Source organism: Hippopotamus amphibius, chromosome 9 (assembly GCF_030028045.1).
Source record: "Hippopotamus amphibius kiboko isolate mHipAmp2 chromosome 9, mHipAmp2.hap2, whole genome shotgun sequence".
In the NCBI taxonomy this organism is placed as follows: domain Eukaryota; kingdom Metazoa; phylum Chordata; class Mammalia; order Artiodactyla; family Hippopotamidae; genus Hippopotamus; species Hippopotamus amphibius.
Window position 1 is genome coordinate 119,791,981 of NC_080194.1, and position 22,772 is coordinate 119,814,752.

At 34.8% G+C, this 22,772-nt stretch overlaps 1 protein-coding gene across 1 annotated transcript in view; it reads right to left on the reverse strand.

Annotated features, from left to right (window-relative positions):
- LOC130861024 (phospholipid-transporting ATPase ABCA3-like) overlaps positions 1-22,772 on the reverse strand; it is a 127,047-nt gene that overhangs the window by 67,209 nt on the left and 37,066 nt on the right. Inside the window, exons 7-13 of the mRNA XM_057749528.1 lie at positions 21,424-21,683; positions 18,795-18,911; positions 18,344-18,461; positions 10,284-10,457; positions 9,413-9,591; positions 8,478-8,612; positions 1,786-1,915 (exon numbers count right to left, since the gene is read on the reverse strand). Coding sequence (XP_057605511.1) covers positions 1,786-1,915; positions 8,478-8,612; positions 9,413-9,591; positions 10,284-10,457; positions 18,344-18,461; positions 18,795-18,911; positions 21,424-21,683 — 1,113 coding nt within the window. The remainder of the gene's footprint in view (positions 1-1,785; positions 1,916-8,477; positions 8,613-9,412; positions 9,592-10,283; positions 10,458-18,343; positions 18,462-18,794; positions 18,912-21,423; positions 21,684-22,772) is intronic.

The window sequence follows — 22,772 nt, forward strand, 5'->3', positions numbered from 1 at the left end:
TATAGACATTACACCTATATATTACCATTCTGAAAATACATTGTTATAGTTATTAATTATAGAATTTTATGTCTATTAAAGAAGTTGAGAAACAAAGGAAAGCAAGTACATATTTGCAGAGTTTATTAAATTTACATCTTATTTACCTTTTTTGGTTCTCTTCATTTGTTCCTGTAGATTTGTGTTTCTATCTATCATCATTTCCTTCCTCTAATACATTTTGATCCCATCTATCTCCTTTGTGCAGTTATTGACAAATACATTACTTTTCTATTTGTTGCAGGCCCAACATTACAATTACATACATATTTTTATACAATTTCTTTTAAAATTAGTTGAAAGATGTAATATGCATTCATACTGTCTTTATTTTTAATTAATTAATGAATTTTTTTTGTTTATTGGCTGCATTGAGTCTTTGTTGCTGTGCATAGGCTTTCTGTAGTTGTGGAGAGTGGGGGCTACTCCTCATTGCGGAGGGGTGTCTACTCTTCATTGCAGTGCACAGGCTTCTTATTGTGGTGGCTTCTCTTGTTGTGGAACATGGGCTCTAGGCGCATGGACTTCAGTAGTTGCGGTGTGTGGGCTCAGTAGTTGTGGCACACAGGCTTAGCTACTCTGTGGCATGTGGGATCTTCCTGGACCAGGGCTTGGACCAGGGCTCAAAATCTTGTCGCCTGCATTGGCAGGAGGATTCTTAACCACTGCATCACCAGGGAAGCCCCCATACTGTCTCTTATAATTACATAATTATCTTTATTGATGCTCCTTGTGTGTGTGTGTATTCAAATTTCCATACGGGGCTTACTTGCTTTCAACCTAACGCAGGTCCTCTAACAGTAAGTTCTCTCAGGTTTTGTTATGGGAATGTATTATTTCATACTCATTTCTGAAACAGAGGTGAGACTCAGTTAACAGTTTTTTCTTTCAGCACTTTTTAGAAATTACCCTATTGTCTTCTGGTTTCCATTGTTTCTAATGAGAAGTCGGCTTTTTGTGTTATCGGTGTGACATTATAAGTGATAAATCATTTTCCTGCTTTCAACATTTTCTCTTTGTCTTTCAGAATTTTTACTATGTTAAGTCTGGGTGTGAATCTCTTTACATTTATTCTATTTGGAGTTCGCTGAGGTTCTTGGATCTGTAGATTGTTTTCGGCAAATTTAGAAAGTTTTCAACCATTATTTCTTAGAATATTTTTCTGCATTTGTTCTCTTTCTCCTCTCCTCCTAGCACTATTCCATGTATGTTGATGCACTTAAAGGTATCCCAAATTTCTCTGAGGCTCTGCTAACTTTTCTTAATTTTTTTCTATTATTCATATTTATTCTTTCCACTATTCTGTTATCATCCTATCTTCAAAATTACTGATTCTTTCTTCTGACAATTCACATCTATTGTTGAGCCCCCTTTAATTATTCACTTTGGTTACTGTACTTTTTAACTCCAGAATTCCTACTTGGTTCTTTTAAAAATAATTTCTATCTTCATATTGATATTTTATATTTAATGAGATATTGCTTTAATACATTCCATTATTTCTTTAATCATGATTTCCTTTAGTTTTTTTGAACATATTTTATAATGATTATTTTGATGTCATTGTAAAATCTATCTGGTATCTCCCATAGGAAGTTATTTACAACTTTAAAAAATGGATTATTAAACAACTTTATGTATCCCTGAAATGACTAAACTAAACATCAAGGGGATATACAAAAGTCTCATAAGCTTTATCTACAGTGTCTGTGTGAGGACACCCTCTGAGCAGAGCTAAACACATACCTGAGAGAATGGATAGAGTAGTGGATTTTCCTGCCCCATTATGTCCTATAAGAACAGTGATCTGCCCCTCATACAAATTCAAAGACAAATCCTTCACAGCTATTTTGGTAGTGTTGTTCACTTGGAATTTCTGTGGGGGGAAAACTCACAAATATTAATTTTATCTGTCAGTACGACTTTGGAAGAACAAGCACTCATATCAACTATATATAGAAGAAACAATACCACATAAGCAATTTCATAAGAAAAAAATCAAAATATAAGAAGGATGAAACTATGAAAAGGCAAAATATATTTGAAGACATAACACAAGTTTCAGAATTTCACAACAAATCTATAAATATCCCTGAGCAATCTCATGCATTCCTGTTTTGCTTCAATTACTATCTTGAAGCTGATAACACCACGCTCTTCTTCAGTCAGTGACTTTGTCCTAATTTGGAGAACTTCCAATTGAAAATTTCTAATGTATAGAGAAGTGCTTCTGCTTTAGATGCAAAAATATGGAAAGAGCATCGCTTTCACCCTAGCAAACAAGAAACTAAGTAATCTACAAAATTATAACTTTTCTCAAACGCATCAAAGAGGTGACATTTTCAGGCAACCATTTAGCTTTAAATCAAAGAAAAGATAGGTGCCTTCAAGAAGAAATGGTATATAATATTTGCTCACCTGGAGAAGACAGGCACTATAAAAACTAGTGAGTAAGTCTTTTTCTTCTCGTGTTTCCTGCCTAGAGAAGTTCCTTTAGCATTTGTTGTAAAGCTGGTTTGGTGGTGCTGAATTCTCTCAGCTTTTGCTTGTCTGTAAAGCTTTTGATTTCTTCCTGGATTCTGAACAAGATCCTTGATGTCTAGAGTAATCTTGATTGTAGGTTTCTCCGTTTCATCACTTTAAATACATCCTGCCACTCCCTTCTGATGTGCAGTTTCTGCTGAAGAATCAGCTGATAACCTTATGGGAATTCCCTTGTATGTTATTTATTGCTTTCCCCTTGTTGCTTTTAATATTTTTTCTTTGTATTTAATTTTTGTTAGTTTGATTAATATGGGTCTTGGTGTGTTTATCCTTGGGTTTATCCTGTATGGGACCCCCTGTGTGGCTATTAGGTGACTAATACTTGACTCTTTCCTTTCCCATGTTAGGGAAGTTTTTGATTATAATCTCTTCAAATATTTTCTCAGACCCTTTCTCTTGCTCTTCTTCTGGGACCCTTATAATTCAAATGCTGGTGCATTTAATATTGTCCCAGAGGTCTCTGAGACTGTCTCATTTCTTTTCACTCTTTTATCTTTATTCTGCTCTGTGGCAGTTATTTCCACCATTCTATCTTGCAGCTCACTTATCCATTCTTCTGCCTCAGTATTCTATTTATTCCTTTAGTGTATTTTTCATTTCAGTTACTGTGTTGTTCATCACTGTTTGTTCATTCTTTAGTTCTTCTAGGTGCTCATTAAACATTTCTTGTATCTTCTTGATCCATGCCTCCATTCTATTTCTGAGATCTTTGATCATCCTTAATATCATTACTCTGAATTATTTTTCAGGTAGATTGCCTTTTTCATCTTCATTTATTTGGTCTTGTGGGTTCTTACCCTGCTCCTTCTTATGCTACATATTCCTCTGCCATCTCATTTCGTCTAACTTACTATGTTTATGGTCTCCTTTCTGAAGGCTTCAGGGCTGTAGGTCCTCTTGTTTCTGCTCCCTGGTGGGTGAGTTTGGTCTAAGGGCTTGTGTAGGCTTCTTGGTGGGAGGGACTGGTCCCTGGCTCTGGTGGGTGGAGCTGAGTTTTGTCCCTCTGATGGGCAGGGCCATGTCAGGTGGTATATTTTGGAGTGTCTGTGAGCTCAGTACTGCTTTAGGCAGACTGTCTGCTGATGGGTTGGGCTGTCTTCTTGTATTGCTGGTTGTTTGGCCTTAGGGATTGTAGCACTGGAGCTTGCAGGCTGTTGGGTGGCCCTGGGTATTGGTGCCGAGATGGGGACCTCTGGGAGAGCTCACACCAATTAATATTTCCAGAGGCCAGGAAATCTCTGGCAGTCCAGCATCCTGGACTTGGTGCTCCCACCCTGGAGGCTCAGGCCTGACCCCTGGCCAGGGAACCAAGACCCCACAAGCAGCACAGCATGACCAAAGGGAAAAAAAAAGAAAACAAATGGACAAACAAGACCCAAGATAAACAGCAAAAACAAAAGCAAACAAACAGCAATAACAACAAAGAAAAGAAAAAATCAATTAAAACTCAAAAAAATGATAAAAGCAAAACCAAAGAAAAACAAAAACAAAGAAACAGACAAAAAAAAAAGCAAAAACCGAGAGAACCAAACAAACAAACAAAAACCCAAAATGAAAACAAAGAGTAAAAACAAAACAAAAACAAAAAACTAAACAAAAACAGAAAGCAAACTAGAAAAAAGTAAGGAAAACATAAAACGAACACACAAGACAAAACATAAAAACAAAAGAAAAAAGAACAAAAATGGAAACAAAAATACAGAACAACAACAAAAAAACAAAAATAAAAATATAATAAAAAAGAAAAAATGAATAAAAAATAAAAATAAAATATAAAACAATAACGGAACAAAATAAAACAATAAAAATAATAGTAACAACAATATTTCCCTGAGGCTTCTGCCATGAGTGTCCATGCCCCCATAGTGAGCCACAGCCAACCCCTGCCTCCCCAGGAGGCCCTCCAATACCTCTAGGTAGGTCTCTGGACCCACTGTGTACAGTGTGGGGGCAGCTCATACTCTGACCTGCATCAACTCCCATGTGTACTTGCCCCCAAAATCTACTGCTGCTAAAGCTAGACTGGTCTCAGTTGTGGGAGCATTCGTCCATTCAGATATTCCTCAGACACAGGGTTTACCAAGACCATTACAGGGATTTAATCCATGGTTTGTGCAGTTGCATGGAGAGATTTCTCTTTCTCTTCCTTAGTCACACAGCCCCTGGGGCTCCGCTTTGGTTTTGGCCCCACCTCTGCCTGTGGGCCACCCTCAGGCATCTGTTCCCCACCCAGGCAATAGGGGGAGAAGCAGTGGCTGATTGGGGCACACTTACTTTCTCAGCCTGGGGAGGGGTAATGTGGCCACAACTGGGCCATGAACGAAATGCCTGAGTCAGCAGAGACTGGCAGGAAGTTGAAACAGCCTGGAGCATGCTCATTCTGGTGGGAGTCCCTCTCAGTGCCTGTGGAGGCAGGGGCTGGCAGGTGGAAGGGGGTTGCAATGGCAGCCCCACCCCTTGTGCACCACTCAACAGTGTCACCTTGCTTCTGCAGTGGCCCGAGCTTCTTTCACAAACCTTCCTGGTTGTGGAGTTCCTTATTCCTGTCCCTTCTTGCTGACTCTTCACAGCCAACAGCTTTCCTTTCCCTGGGTCTGTTCTCCAAACCCCAATTTCCAGCACCCAGACCCCCCTCTGCACCAGGAGGCACATGACTCAGGCTAAGGTGTGCAGGGCTGTGGCATGGACCATGTGTGCAGTTTCTACTTTGTCCTGCCTTCACAGACCAGTTTTTGCATTCCCCTCTGATTCCACAAAGATTCCCTTTCTGCCCCAGCTGATTTCCCCACCATGGGGGAGCCTTTCTGAGTGTGGGAGCCTTTCCTCACCTTCAGCTCTTTGCCAGGGGTGCTGGTCCTTCCTGTTTCCTCTTTTCTTTTTTGATTTCTTTCATCCTACCTGGTTGTGTGGTGATTTTTCTTGTCCTTTAAGGTGTCCTAGGTCTTCCGCTGGTGTTCAGCAGTTGCTCTGTGAGAATTCTTCCATTTGTAGATGTATTCTTGGTGTACTTGTGAGGAGTGATGAATTCTGTGTCCTCCTATTCTGCCATCTTGACTCCTCCCCCTTTCCTCCAATTTTCAATTTCTCACTTTCTTTTACGCCTTCAATAGCAGTCACCTCCAAGACCATTGGGCTTCTGCCAGCAGTCTATTCTAGGCCCTTTAGGATTTCATCAACACTCTCCTCAGGGTTCTTCCAGCTTCTCCTCACTTCCCAATTCCAAAACTACCCCCACATTATTAATTTTTGTTATGACAGCATTCTATTTCCAGGTACCAAAATCTATTTATCTATTGCTGAATAATAAATTAACCAAAACTTAGTGGCTTAAAGCAAGAATACATATTTATTTTTCTCAAACTTTCTGGTTTCAGAAATGCTCTACTAGGCAGCTTTGCCTCAGGGTCTGTCATGATTTTGCATTCAAAATGTTGGCAAAATTTATAGACATTTGAAAGCTTGATTGAGACTTGTAGATCCACTTTCAAAGTAGCTCACTCATGGCTGCCAAGTTGGGGCTGGCCGTTGAAGGGAGGACCCATGTTGGCTTCTCTTCCATTATTTTGGGGACTGCTCAAGTATCCTTACAATATGGCAGCTGACTTCTCCCAGAGTAAACAATCCAAGACACCAAAGCAAAAACCTCAATGCCTTTTATATCAACCTCAGAATGCAGTCATGTCACTTGTGCAATTTTTGACTGGTCATGCAGTTTAGCCCTATTCAAAAGCATGAAAATCAGGAGATGTTGGGTCATTGTAGGCCATCTTGGAGGCTGTCTTCCACTTTTTGTGACATAACCCAAGTTATTTTCCTAGTGGCCAAAGAGGATGTGGTTGTCTTGTGGGGCAGAGGTAACTGCACCATCTTCAAGGAAGGGAGAAAGAAATATTAGCCTCTAATAGGGAAGAGTAAACCATTTCTGCAGACTGAGGACTCTGGAATAAATAGCACTTGAAACTTTTGCATTTTAGATTTCCCATCCTATATCTTCATGTTTCATTCCTTCCCAATCAAGATCCCAATCCTGGGATAGCAGACCTGCCCAGATTAGGGATTTAACTTTCTCTAGAGCTCTGCTAGGCTTATGATTAAATCTAGGGCTTAGTTTTCAGCCTTTTCTGTTCTTTGGTTGCTGGAAATGAAAATCTCTTTATATTCCTGGGAGGCTCACTAAATTTCAGTTATCCTCTGATGATTAATCATATACAGCCTTTCATTTTCTGTCTTCAGTGTATCAGTTCCACCAACAACATCCATCCAATTCCATGGTCCCTATAATTACTATTTCCCCCATATTTTTCCAAGGCTTAATACATGGCACCAAGTACTCATTTCTTTCCCGTGGAATATGGTCCCAGTTCATCACTATGAACGTTGAACTGCTACCTTGTACCAAGTCTACCTCTCATCTTATCACCTGCTTTCTCAGCCCATTAGTGTACCAACAATCACTATTAGGTTCCCTGGGAAGTACACTTTAAGACAGACGTTAGCATCCAGGAAGTTTACATAAGATGGAAATTAACATGCAGGTGTTTTCTTGAGATCAACATGTGTGTGTAGGTGAAAACGATGCAGATTTGGGAGAGAGAAGAGACAGACTTCAATACAGTAACAACAAAGTGAACCCCACGAGGAAATGGGCTTGATTTCTTGTGAGGTGACTCTGTTAAGCTGATGTTATTGTTGGATGGGATTGCCAGCATCCACAACGACCATGTTTTCAGAGAGGCTTCATTGAATAACCTACCTGAAGTGTTTCTCCTTCCCAACTTACCCTTTAATTACTATATCACCATCCTGTTTATCTTTCTAATGGCATTTACTGTGTACTGTAATTATCTTGATTCTTCATTTGTTTAACTGCTAACCCACTTTTATTCACACTACAATGTAAATTCCTTGAGAGCATGGGTTTTATCTGGATTTTTCACTGCTTATACCCCAGTGCCAAGAATGAAAGAATAAATGAATGAATGGTACACAGAAGGTCCTTAGTTTTTCTAATCATTTTCATGAGGCTGGATATGAAGTCTGAGGGGTATATGAGGAGAATGCACATTAGAGTAACTCTCAGTGGCAATCTTGTAGGAAAAGTGTAAAGAGACAAATAAGGAGAGACAAAGGTAAATAAAGCGGGGGAGATGGTCATAACCCAGGTGTTCCTTGAACCAACCCCATTCAGCCCTAATCTATATTATAGGTTACTAATATTCACAAAAATATTTGATGTGAATGGATTTCCTGAGGACACCAGGGAAAAGACCAAGTTTTGCATTTGGGATGATATAACAAACATAGAGATATTATGTAGCATACTGAAGGCAGAGAGGATCACCGGAGTATACATATCTCTTAAATTAGCTGAATTTGCATGAAGGGCTTTGGGTTTTCTGAAGCTATGTGATTAGGAGCTCAAATAAAGCTTAGGTAGACCTTTGAGAGGCAAGGAAATGCCAGCAAATATATAGGTTACCTGAATACCACCAGATAAATAGAGAGCCAAGAGTCCCTCCCACCACCTGATGAGCACCTTGACAGAGGACATTGTAAATAGACAAATGCAAAACATTTGTGAACAGGAACAAATGTTCACATACTCAAACCATCAAGCTCCACCAGACTCTGCTTTTAAAAATGAAAGCATTAGTAGAAGACATGATTAAAGTTTATAGAAAATCCAATTCTATTCTAGAGGAAGAGAAAGATGTGACTTTAATTGCATACTGTATAAATTTAATTTTGATCTTTCTCAAAGGAAGCAAACAAGATGGCCATGACCTTTTATTAGCATGTGATCTTTTTCTTGGTATTTCCTATAACAAACATTTTTAATGAACTGTAAACTAAACTCCAGTCCAATCAAGTAAAAAATATCTGTGAAACAATACCTTGCACAGATGCTTGACCTGGATACCTGCTACCAAATCAGTAGGTTCAGCTTCAAAATACTTGCTTTCAATTGTCTCATAAAGTTGTCTTCTTTCCTTTTTTTTCTCAATTGTTTCCCTACACCAGTGAGAGCGCTAAGAAGGGAATAAAAATGTAATCGCTGCAATGACCTTGAAAAATGAAGTGTTTAAAGATACTTTAGCCTGTTACCCTTTCACTGAGATGGACTGCCAAAAATTCTTGGGATTAAATTTTGGAGGTAAATAGCTCTAATTTTAATCCCCAAAGCATAAAAGCAGATATCTTTATTGAAATTATAATTGTCCAAGAGAGACAAAAGTAATATATAGGTTCATCACTCCAAATCATTCCAAAATGAAGTTATAGCAAAAAGTATTACATCACTCTCTGTCATATCTTCTTCTCTTAGCAATACATAAGCCAAAGATAATAAGAAAAGAGATTGAGAAGGGAAGCAAGATGTACCCCCCTCCATTTTGCTGTGGTTCTGACTCTAAGAAATCTGGGATAACCAAAGAAACAAATCAGGTGGTGAGTACCCAGATATGGGACAAAACTATATCTTTTCTTGTTGTTATCCAAAGACTCATTCAATTTTAATTTCTTTATGCTGGAGTTCTATCCTTTATGAAACACTTACCTGCAAGAGTGAAGGATTACTCAGAATTTGTAGTTTGGGTTTTCAGGCCTGATCTATAGATTATTTATATATATATATATATGAGGCTTTAAAGTGCACTAGGAAAGGACTAGTGAATTAGTATAGCTGGAGTAATTAGAATGACTCTTGTACATGATATACTGATTCAATTATAGACAGGGCAAAATTAACTCATGATGGCTTTTATAGAAATTATAAAACAGGTTCATTAGTGCTGTTGCTTCTCTCAAAAATAAAAGCACTACAACTCACCAGCAGGAAAAAATTCCATGGCTTGGACACACCATATTCTCCTGGAAAGACAGCTTCTATATACCAGGCCACAAGGCCATACAAGAAAGCATCAAATAAAAACATTACCAGTATATAGGCAAAGACAAAGTTATCCACTTTGGCTGGTGAGAAGATGTTACTCCATTTAATTCCAATTTCTAAGAGATAAAAGGAGACATTTAGTTTAGGTGCCAAATGAGACCAAAACATAGGTACCCATCTGCATCATAATTTAAGAGTAAAGAAAAAAAATGTGTTAATATTCTTTAGAGATTCCTACTATAGTCAGGTACTTTCTTATACCATTAGAATTTAGGACACCTCAGCAAGTAATCATGTAGAATAAACCCTACTTGTCACAAACAGTCAGTAATTAGTGCAACAAAAGAATATATATTTAAAAATCAGGAAAATAAGCTTAAAAATTAAGCATAAGTATGGGTTAAACAGTAGCTCCTCTCTCTCCACCACTCCTCATGCTAAATATTCACTGGAATATGCAATTTTGGAGAAAGATAATTATTGAAAAGTAGGGATGGGATGCTAACTACAGAACAGAAAACTAGAGGAATTTTTGTATAGATATTACACTGTTGGAAAAAGGAAGAGGGAAGTTACTATAAGCAGACGCATGTCATTTCCTCTCTTACAACTAAACAGCAGGTGGCAACTCCAAAAGGAGTAGGAATAGGCCCAAACAGACTTAAATAAATTTATGGAGAGAATGTAGAAGCACCTACATACTTTAGGTGGTGGTATAAAGTAGTATAAATTTTGAAGGACACTTTAGCAATATCAGTTGATATTAGAACTCAAATATCATAGCAAAGTGTATAAGGTAAATACCCACTGTCCATTTCTGCCTTGACTAGTAATTTAGTTCCCAGTGCCATTGCAATATTTGAGCTGAGACAGGAAGCCAGCTTCTGGGTGAGCGTCATCTGTGCATAGTTTGAAAAGATGCTGACAGCTGGAAAGTAGGTGGCAAGATAAATGAAACCTCCAATGGAAACAGCAAAAGATACTGCAAATAAGAAGGAATGATAAGGTCAATTTAAGCAATCTGCAAAAATCTAAAATACACATTTTTGTTTTATCATAAGAGTGAACTAAAATAACAACATTTAGAATAGGAATTCATCTGTTTTGTTCATCACTGCTTCCTCAGCCATTATACATTGCTTAGCACTTAGTAATTGCTCAAAAGTGTTTTTTGAATGAACAAAAGGCTGATATTAAACAGCTTAGCAACTAATTCTTCTTGGATTTACCATTCTATATGTACTAACTATTACAGCTTTAATCGAATTTTTACATATTTATCATTGCTCAGCATAAAAAATTGTAAATGTAAATACTACTATTGACATAATCAGAAAATTCCTAGATCGTGTTTCCAGACACTCTGAGATTCCAGACACTCTGAGATTCAATTCATGGTACTTGGGAAAAAGGATACCTGAATAAACAGAGAAACACAAAGTTGGTGTCAAAGAGCCAGATGTGATTTAAAATATGAAGAGTCCCACAACTGTGACTCTGATAAAACAATGAAAAGAAAACTCTTAAGAGATCAATTAACCTCAACAGGAGTTAAAATTCAGCATTCAATAAAGATAAGATATTTTGAAGTACAACATATTGTCCCATTATGAAGAGTGATTCTTGCTTTCTCTATCTACCTCACTCCACATACTTATATACCAACTAGAATATTTATGTTTTATTCACTAATCAATGTGTGTTATTTTTAACAATTAAAATTTTAAAAAGAATGAAAGGAGGCAATTTGGAGAAAACAAGGCAGTATATCACATGCACCTGATAATATAACATCAAAATATATATGGCAAAAAATAACAGAACTTCTAGTATATACATACAGATCTACAATCATAATGGAAAATTTAAACATCTCTCTCTCAGTAATTGGTGGAACAAGTAGAAAAAAAATTAGGGATGTAGGAAACTGAACAATGATTAACAAACTTTGCTTAGTGAAAATACATTGTTAACTATGACAAACAACCTCATAATATAAATTTTTTCAAGATATGTGTAATATTTATTTAAAAAAAAAACCTGGACATTAACTATGCCATAAAGTAAACCCCAACAAATTTCAAAGGCATGAAATTAAGTTGTAGTCAATAGCTGAAATATATCTATAAAAACCCAATATGGGGAAAATTAAGACACACAATTCTGAATAATTCTGAACTTAAAGAAGAAATCATGAGAAAAATGATAAAATATTTTAATGGAAAACAGAAAAAAACCTACTTATCAAAAATTTTCTCATACAGTCAAATCAGTACTAAGAGGGAAATGTCTAGCCTTAAATTCACTTATTAAGAGAAATAAGCCAAACACTCACTACTAGAAGTTAGAAAAATGGCAATAAGTGAAAATAAAGTTTAGGGAATGGAATAGTAAAGATAAAAGCAGAAATTAATGAAGTATAAAACGAACATAGATCAACAAACTCCAAAAATGATTCTCTGAAAAGACTAATAATGCTAATACATCTGTTGTGAAACTGAGCAATAAATAGAAAGAAGGAACAAATAACCATTAAGGAATAAAAAAGGATATATCATAACAGATACTTACAGATATTAAAAGCATAAGAATACCATATTAAATTAATATGATATTAATGCACCAATAAAGTTGAAACTAACTAAAAATATAAATTTAAGAAAATACAAGTTACCAAAACTAAAAAACTAGAAAACCTAACTATACTAAAGCCATTAAAAAAATTGAACCAATAATTAAAATCCTTCCCAACAGCTTATTCAGCGAGTTATAGCAGATATTCTATTCTTTTCCAGTTATATACCCAGGAGTGGGATTGCTGTATTATATGGTAGCTCTGTTTTTAGTTTTTTAAGAACTCTCTATACTGTTTTCCATATTGGCTGCACCAGTATGACATTAGAGAGGAATGAAAATAAACAAAACAGTATGGATCATTCTCTCTCTCTCTAATAAACAGCAGAATACACATTCTCTGTAAGTGCACATAGAATATTCTACAACATAGACATGTTAGCCCAGAAAACACAGTCTCAATAAATTTTTTAAAAATTTAAATCTTACTAAGTATATTTTCTGACCACAATGAAATGAAGCAAAAAATCAGCTAAAAAATCATGAGTGTGCAGAAATTAAACAAAAATCTCTTAACCAATGAGTCAAAGAAGAAATAAGCAAAATTAGAAAATATTTAAAGATGAATTAAACAAAAACAATGCATACCAAAATTTATGGGATAGAGTGAAAGCAGTGTTGAGTGAAATTTATAGCTGTAAAGACCTACGTTAAAAAAGAAAGATCTCAAATAATAACGTAACTTTGCATCTTAAGGAACAGGAAGAATAGGAGCAAGCTAAATCTAAAGCATGTAGATGGAAGGAAATAATAATGGTTAGAGTAGATATTTAAAAAACAGAGAACAGGAAAACAACAAGGATAAAGAAAACCAAAAGTTTGTTCTTTGAAATGATCAACAAAATTAATGAACTTTTACACAGACAACCTAAGAAAAAATAGTGAAAACTCAAATTCTTAAAATCAGAAAGTGAGGACTTCTATATTGACATGAAAGAAATAAAAATTATAAGAAAATACTATGAATACCAACAAATACTATGTACACCAACAAATTACACAACCTGGATGCGATGGACAAATTCTTTGAAAGGCCTATTACAACTGACTCAAGAGGATGTGGAAAATATGAATAGACTTATAACAAGCAAGGAATTAATATCAAAAACTTTACAATAAATTGAAGCCCAGTATGAGATGGCTTGACTGACAAATTTTACCAAAATTTAGAGAATAATTAACACCAATCTCTCTCACACTTTCCAAAATATGGAGAAGGAACACTTCATAACTCATTCTCTGAGGCCAGAATAACCCAGATATGAAGGTCAGAGAAAGACATCACAAAAAAATAAAATGTGTAAACACAGTTGCAAAAATTACCAACAAATCCTAGCAAACTGAAAACAGTGGCACAGTGAAAGGATTCTACACCATGACCAAGAGGAAGGCAAAGGTGTTTCAGCAAACAAAAATCAATCCAACAAGGACCTAAAATACAGTGCAGGGAACTCTGCTCAATACTCTGTAATAAACTAAATGGGTAAAGAATTTGAAAAAGAGTAAATACATGTATATGTATAACTGAATCACTCTGCTGTACACCTGAAACTAACACAACATTGTTAATCAACTATTCTCTAATATAAAATTAAAAAAAAAAAACAGCCCCTCAAACCAAAAATCAATCAATGGAATACATCATAGTAACAGAATGAAGGTTTAAAAGAAACACATGATCCATCTCAATTTGTGCAAAAAACATCTGACAACCCCAAAGTTCTTTCATGATAAAAATGAAAAACAAAACTCAGTAAACTTGGAATAGAAGGAAGCTTCCTCAAAATGATAAAGGGCATTAAAGAAAAAACTCACAGTTAACATTATACTTAATGGTTAAAGACTGAAACTTTTACCACTAAGCTGAGAAACAAGACAACGGTGCTTGTTTTCAGCATTTCTATTCAACATTGCACTGGAAGTTCTAGCTAGAGCAAATAGGCAAGAAAAAGATATAAAAGTCTTCCAAATTGGAGAGGAAGAAGTGAACTTAATTCTATTTTTTTCTATGGGCACATGATATGATCTTTAATGCTGGAAGTCCTAAAGAATGTACCAAAACATCTATTAAAACTAATACACACTGGGGCGGGGAGGGTGGGGGGGACTCGAGGGGGGGAGTCAAGGAAGGGAGGGAATATGGGGATATGTGTATAAAAACAGTTGATTGAACCTGGTGTACCCCCCCCCAAAAAAAAAAAACAGATGATTGAACTTGGTGTACCCCCCCCAAAAAAAACTAATACACAAATTAAGCAATGTCACAGGGTACAATATTAATATACAAGAAGTTGAATTTTTGTACATTAGCAGTGAACAATCTAAAAATAAAATTAAAAAGAAATTCCATTTGTAAGATTGTTCATGCACACACCCACACACACAAACACACACACACAAATAGTTACAAATGTCATTAAACCAAAGAGTTTCAAGAAGTGTACACTGAAAATTCTGAACTTTCCTTAATTGGATTAAAGAATACCTAAATAAATAAAGACATCCCATGTTCATGAACTAGAAGACAATATTGTTAAGATGGCAAATATTCTCCAAGCAATTTACAGGTTCATCACAATTTCTATCAAAATCCCAATGGCTTTTTTTTTTTTTTTGCAGAGATAGAAAAGCCAATCCTAAAACTCATGGAACTGCATAGGACCCTAAAAAGCCAAAACAGAGGACACAATTGGAGGGCTCACATTTCCAATTTTCAACTTCATTAGCCATTAGATAAATGTAAATCAATATCACAATGAGATATAACTTTATACTCATTTGGATGGCTATAATAAAAATGGAATGTATTGAGGATGGCAAGGATGTGGAGAAATTGTTACTTTCACTTATTGCTGGTGGAAAGGTAAAATATTGCTGTAACTGTGGAAAAGTTTAATTCTTCTTCAAAAAAGTTAAGCATCAAATTACTATATAACCAAACAACTTCACTCCTAGCTTTATACTCAAAACAGTTGAAAGTTTTGAGCAACTTTTGCTCAAAAAAAAAAACTTGTACACAAATGTTCATAGGGGCACTACTCACAATATGAGGTGGAACACTCCAAATGCCCATCAATGGATGACTGAATGAGCAAAACATGGTCTATCCATTCAGTAGAATACTACTCAGTTATAACAAGGAGTGAAATACTGATACATACTATGATATGGATGAATCTTGAAAACATTATGCTAAGTAAAAGAAGTCAGACACAAAGTGCACATATAGTATGATTACATTTATTGGAAATATCCAAATAGGCAAATTTAAAAAATGCAAAGCAGATTAGTGGTTGCTGGGGGCTGAGAGGATGGTGAAAATGGAAGTCTTGCTTTATAGATATGTGATTTTCTTTTGGGATGATAAAAATATTTTGGAATTAAATAGTGGTGATGGTTGGACAACATTGAGAATGTACTTATCCACTAATCCTGCAGCATTGTATAAGTTAAAACAGCTAAAATGGTAATTTTTATGTTATGTGTATTTACTACTATTAAGAAAACCTTTCCATTTAATTCCAGGAACAAGACAAGGATGCCCACATTACTTCCTTTTACTATATATTAGAGGATCTAGCCAATGCACTAAGACATGATAAAAGAAAATAAGACAAAGTGATTGAAGAAAAAAACCCACTTTAGCTTATTTTCACCTTGTGTGAATGTATATATATATGAAAATTATATATATAATTTAAGGGAATCTACATTTATTAGAAATAATTTGATAGTTTAATAAATTGTTGATGAAAGCCAACATTTAAAGTCAATTTAAATATATCACAATCAGTTTAAAATGTAACTTTAAAGCTACAAACATCTAGTAAATACAAAAATACAAACATCCAGGAAAAATTGTCAAACTTTCATGGAAAAATATAAAACTTTAGGCAAAAGCATTTAAGAAGATCCAATCAAAAGGAGACATATATGTTATTGACTAGGATGATTCAAAATTATAAAGTGGTTAACGCTACCCAAAATGATCTATAGATTTCATATATTTCAAATGATAATCCAAGCAAGGTTTTTCATGAATTATACACACAAAGAAGCAAATGTCAGATAATAACCAAGACATACTTGAAGAAAATGAATACATTGGGTGTCTTGCCCTACCAGGTGAGATTTATTATGAAGGTATCTTAATTAAAACCCTGAGAATATGCTTTGAACATAAAGAAATAAGACAAATCCCAAAGAAATGCACACATGAATGGAAGCTTGACTGATAACAGAGTATGCACTGAAGACTAGCAAGGAAAGCTGAACTGTTTATCTAATGTTGTTGGCTATGCATTTAAGGAAAAAATCAATTTGCTATATTATAACATACACACACACAACAAATCCTCATGTAGAAAATAGGAAAATAATTTTATGACCTTGGAGTCAGAAATAATTTTAATTGAAATACTTAATACAACAAACTATGAAATAAAACACTGGTAAATTTTATTACTCTAAAATTAGTAACTATTAAAAGATACCATAAATGAACTAAATGTTCCAAATTGTGAGAAGTTTTGCAACAAATTTACAACTAATGAAAGGTGTGTAGCAGTATTATGTAAAGAACTCCTGAAAGTCAAAAATTATAAAAGAATGCATTAATAGATTTTATAGGGAAGGAAACACATGTGACTCATATTAACAGCACATACTCAGCTTCATTAGTAATTAGGAAAATGCAGATTTAAATTGTTATAACATTTTATATCTCTAAAATGGCACAATTTAAGTCTGACAATATGAAATTTTGGTAAAGATATGAAGCAATAGAAATTATCATCTTCTTCCAGTGGGACTGTAAATGCATAAAACCATTTTAAAGGTGTTTGACGTAGTCAGGTTGGACATTCACAAACCCTATGACCCAGCAATTCCATTTATAAGTCTGTACCATAGTGAAATTCTTACACATATGTACCTGAAGACATATAAAAATGTTCAGAATACGTAGTCTGCTATAATGCCAGAAGTAGAAAATATCGGTATTTGTTTCCTACCTCTTACTTTTCTCTTTGACTTATCACATTCTGCCTGACACTGGCACTCACACTGCTTTTCTCTATTCTGTGGGTTGTTTTTTCTTTCTCTTTCTACCTTCCTTTCTTTCTTTCTTTCTTTCTTTCTTTCTTTCTTTCTTTCTTTCTTTCTTTCTTTCTTTCTTTCTTTCTTTCTTCTTTCTTTCTTTCTTTCTTTCTTCCTTCCTTCCTTCCTTCCTTCCTTCCTTCCCTCCTTCCTTCCTTCCTTCCTTTTTCTTTTGTTGCTTATATGTTGTATGTATGATCCTGTGCCTTGTGAGGACCCAAAAGTTAATAATACCCATGAAAACGTACTGAGAAAAATTAAAATAAAATAATTTATTTGGTCATTCCTGCTATTTGAATGTGAGCTCTCAAAGAGCAAGGAAAAAAAATTTATTTGCCTTTTTATATTAGATATTGTACCAGCATGAGATACTGTGCCAGCAGAAATATTAAATGAATGAATAAATGAATGAATGAATCCTTGTGTCCATTGACTTGACTTCCTATTCCAATCTTCCAGTCCTTTAAAAATGCTTAAAAATGAACCTCTACAGGAAGCATTCTTAGATTTTCTCAATCTCAACCTGAAGTTGGATTATTTTAATCCTTTTTTAAAATGTGTACACTATGCTCCATTAATTTTCATTGCTCTCTGCACATCCTGTCAAGTCATGTTTTGCAGACATGACGTGTCCCCAGGGTCAACGTCAGCTCTTTGGGGCTAGGCACTATATTTTAAATAGCAGGCACACAATAGGGATCAATTAATTAAGTTCAAGTCCCCTTTCTTTCAGTCAAGCAATTTTGTTTTCTTCATCTTCACCTACTCCAGTATCGTTGTCAGATACTGTCAAGCTTTAGTCCCTCCTATAGAATATTCAGAAGGTGTCTCATTCTCATCTCTTCCTGATAGATAAACAGACGCCATGCATGAGTTAGCAATTAAGGTTAGAAAGAACACCTAAATATGATATTATTTTAGTTTTGGTATTTTTTCACATGTATACTATGCTATACTAATTTTCACTGCTCTCTTCCATTCCCCTTTCAAATCATTTCATGTGCATATATTTGTCTTTTCAGTTAGAAAGTAAACAGAGACAATAGAGGAGGTGGCAACTAAAGCTCAGAAGGAACTTCCCAATACAATTTTCATTCAGTTACTGAAAATCTTTCCCAGGAGGAGTTTTAGACTCACCTTTATTGAAGAATGTGCTAACCATAAAGCTGAAGAATATTGTGGCGATGGCAAAACACAGCAAAAAGACGAAGACAAGAGATGGATCACTGTATTGGATGACTGGCACAGGTTCAATCTAACAAAGCAATCAGGAAATCTGTTTAGTCATACTCTTAAGTGGTGTCACAGCAAAACAAAGGAGAAATGAAACATTTAAAAATATTTTAATAGTCCTAATTAAACTTAAGGAGATAAAGAGTAGACAATTTATTAACTACAGAAGTTCCACACATCTAGTTTTAAAGTTTAATTTGCTGAGAAACTAAACAGCCCCTGAGTTTCCATAGTGGAGTCAACAAAATGCACATTTTTATTCCCTAGCAACTTGAATCCATTAGGCCCACACCATGCTTCTGTTTTCCCTCTCAAAGTTTAGCTGTAGCAATGCTACAATGACATAGACACTTGCCTTGGCAAAGAAAACTAGGCACATCAAAAAGATGATAACTGAATACAAAGAGAGAAATGTGAAGAAATAGGCAGCCCACAGCATCCAATTACTGAGTCCTACCATGAGCTGGTACTCCTGTGGGAGAGTTAACACAAACCAAATATCATATAAAACAGTATAATTATACAAAATTCATTCACAAATATCTAATTTAACTTCCACCACAACCAAAATGGGTTAAATAATAAGCATTGTCATGCCCAATTTATGAAGGAGGAAATTAAGACTCAGAATAGTAAGTGACTTGTTTAAAATTATTCAGCTAGTGAGTGGCAGTGCTGTGATTCTTATAAGCCCAGAGATAATTTCACCAATAACTTACCTGATATTGTTCAGACATGAAAAACACTTAAAATTGTAAATTACTTAGATTAATACACCCTTTCTTTTTATTATGTCCTTTTCCAGAAGGTATTAAAGGAATATAAATATATTTTAATTAAGTTACAAAGGTTAGAACCAAACACCAGGATTAAAAGTAAGGGGAAGAAAAACCTTAGAGTTTTAGTGTAACCTTTATAAACTATATTCTTTATAGACATATGCGGTATCTCAAGTTTTAACAAAAGAATATCAAAAGAATTTAGCTAATAATATAATGTAGAAAACCAATAAGAAGATTCAAATAAATGGCACTGTCTTCAGAGGTTATTTTGAATATTATTGAATATTATTTATTTAATATTATTTGAATATTATTTATTTAATATTATTGATATATCCATATTCAATTCTGTGAAAGCTACAAAACATTGTTGAAAGAAATGAAAGGAAATCTGAGTGTAGGAAAGACACCCCATTTTCATGGGTAAGAGACTTAATATTGTTAAGATGGCAATAATCCTCAAATTGAATCAAATCCCTTAAAAAATCTCTGTTGGCTATTTACTATATATTGACAAGCAATCCTAAATTTTATATGGAATTTCAAAGGATGCAGAGTAATGAAAGCAATCTTGAAAAAGAACAAGTTGGAGAACTTACACTACCTAATTTCAAAACTTAACTACAAAGCTACAATAATCCAGACAGTGTGGTTTTGTCACAAGGACAGAGAGATCGAAGGGACAAAACAGAGTTCATAAATACATCTCTATATAAATGACTATTTGGTTTTCAAGACAACAACAACAAAACCCTTAAAAGGTAGAGCATTCAAAACATTGTGCTACTGGCATAAGTATAGACATATAGAGCAATGGAACATAATTGTAAGACCAGAAATAAATCCTTACTCTTTATAGTCAATGGATTTTCTACAAAGGTGCCAAGAAAATGCAATAGGAAAAAAATAGTCTTTTCAACAAATGGTGTGAGACAATTGCATATCTATATACAAAAAGAAAAAAAATGATTTGGGGTCCTTAATAATACACCAAAAATATTTCAAAAGGTATCATAGACCTAACTGTAAAGCTAAAGATATAAAACCCTTAGATGCAAAACTATAAAATTCCTAGAATATAACATAGGAGAAAATCTAGATGACCTTGGGTATGGTGATGACTTTTTAGATACAACACCAAAGTCAAGATCCATGAAATAAATCACTGATAAACAGGATTTCATTAAAATTAAAAACTTCTGCAAAAGGTAATGTTGAGAGAATGAAAAGCCAAAGACTGGGAGAAAATATTTGCAAATGCCATATCTGGTCATGACTGTTACACAAAACATACAAAGAACTCAAAATTCAACAATAAGAAAAAAACCAATCCTAATAAAAAATGAGCCATGTGTCTCTTTGAATTATGATTTTCTCAAGGTATATAGCCAGTAGTGGGATTGTTGGGTCATGTGGTAGTTCTATTTTTAGCTTTTTAAGGAACCTCCATACTGTTTTCCACAGTGGCTATATCAATTTACATTCCCACCAACAGTGTGGAAGGGTTCCCTTTTCTCCACACCCTCTCCAGCATTTATTGTTCCTAGATTTTTTGATGATGGCCATTCTGACTGGTGGGAGGTGATACCTCACCATGATTTTGATTTACATTTCTGGAATGATTACTGATGTTGAGCATCTTTTCATGTGTTTGTTGGCCATCTGTATGTTTTCTTTGGAGAAATGTCTATTTAGGTCTTCTGCCTGTTTTTGGATAGGGTTATTTGGGTTTTTTTTTTGTTTGTTTTTTGTTTTTGATATTGAGCTGCATGAGCTGCTTGTATATTTTGGAGATTAATCCTTTCTCAGTTGCTTCATTTGCAAATATTTCCTCCCATTCTGAGTGTTGTCTTTTAATCTTATTTATGGTTTCCTTTGCTATGCAAAAGCTTTTAAGTTTCACTAGGTCTCATTTGTTTATTTTTGTTTTTATTTCCATTACTCTAGGAGGTGGATCAAAAAGAATCTTGCTATGATTTATGTCCTAGAGTGTTCTTTCTATGTTTTCCTCTAAGAGTTTTATAGTGTCTGGCCTTACATGTAGGTCTTCAATCCATTTTGAGTTTATTTTTGTGTATGGTGTTAGGAAGTGTTCTAATTTCATTCTTTTACATGTAGCTATCCAGTTTTCCCAGCACCACTTATTGAAGAGGCTGCCTTTTTCTACAGGAGCTCTATCTACCACAAGAAAAACGGAGTTACCTTCAATCGATTTTCCTTTTCCCACACAATAGATTGAATGAGGGTAAGATGATTCATAGCAAAGATAAATAAGATTACTAAAGGGGTAAAAATATCCAAAAGTATAAAGAAGTAATCATGATCATATATTGGATATGGAAATCTCTGGACAAAAACGGTGACATGTTTGAATAGGTTTTGTGCAGCAATGCTGTCATGATATTTCATGATGGCCTTATCCAAGGCATGTTGCATAACCAGGAACCCTTCAGTGATGTAACCTAAATGAGAAAAACAAAGATTGCTAAGTATAACAGAACAAGAAATAGCTGAGCTGAACAAAGAAATATGTAATTACAGCGTGTCAAAGACAAACAACAAAGTTCATTGTTGTAATGAGGCCCTTCTCATACTCTGAATGTCACTGCAGCTATCATCATTTCCCCAAATACATAAAAAATGTGGTTTAAATGGATCCTAATTTTCAGCTTCCCAGAAGGAAAATATTGCATGAAATTATAGAGCTGCTTTCTGCAATTTCAACTGAATTAGAATTGAATTAATTGTTGGAAAAGTAAAGACTTTGGTTCAGTATGCTTGATATTTGAAAACTTAAATGAAGCTCATACTGAGTGAGTTACATGAGCTGATGTCCACTAAGGCAGTGCTACTTGGTGCGGTCCTTGGATCTGTGACAGTATGCAAATAGTTTCTTACTGGTATATAAGTTTAGTACAGAAATTATGTAGAAATGAAAACTTTTATAGAAATTTGGCATTGCCATGACATCTAAAAACTGATTTTTCTGTTAATCTATACAAGTCCTTTAGAGATTTTAAGGACTTTTATTGAGATATAATTGACATACAATAAACTGCATATATTTAAAGTGTACAATTTGATAATTTTTTCTTATTAGTAATGTATATATGGCAATCCCAATCCCCCATTTCATCCCATCAACCCGCCCCCACTTCCCTCCCTTGGTGTCCATATGTTTGTTCTCTACATCTGTGTCTCTATCTGTGCCTTGCAAATTGTTTCCTTTATAGATTTTGAATGTGAATCTTACGTCATATTTTCTCCCCTCTGAATCTTGCCTTTTAAATTTTAATCATGTCATTCATGTGAGTAATTTTAATAAAGTTTAATTAGTCAATTCTAAATCTTATAGCAAATACTTTTTGTGTCCTAATAAATCATTGCCTACCCCAAAGTTATGGAGATATTCCCATAAATTTTGTTGTAGAACTTTACAACTTTGGCTGTTACATTTAGGTTGATGATCATTTTGAATTTTGTTTAGCCATGAGTTATTGATCAAGATTCATTCTTTCCATATGGACACCAAGTTATCCCATCACAAGTTA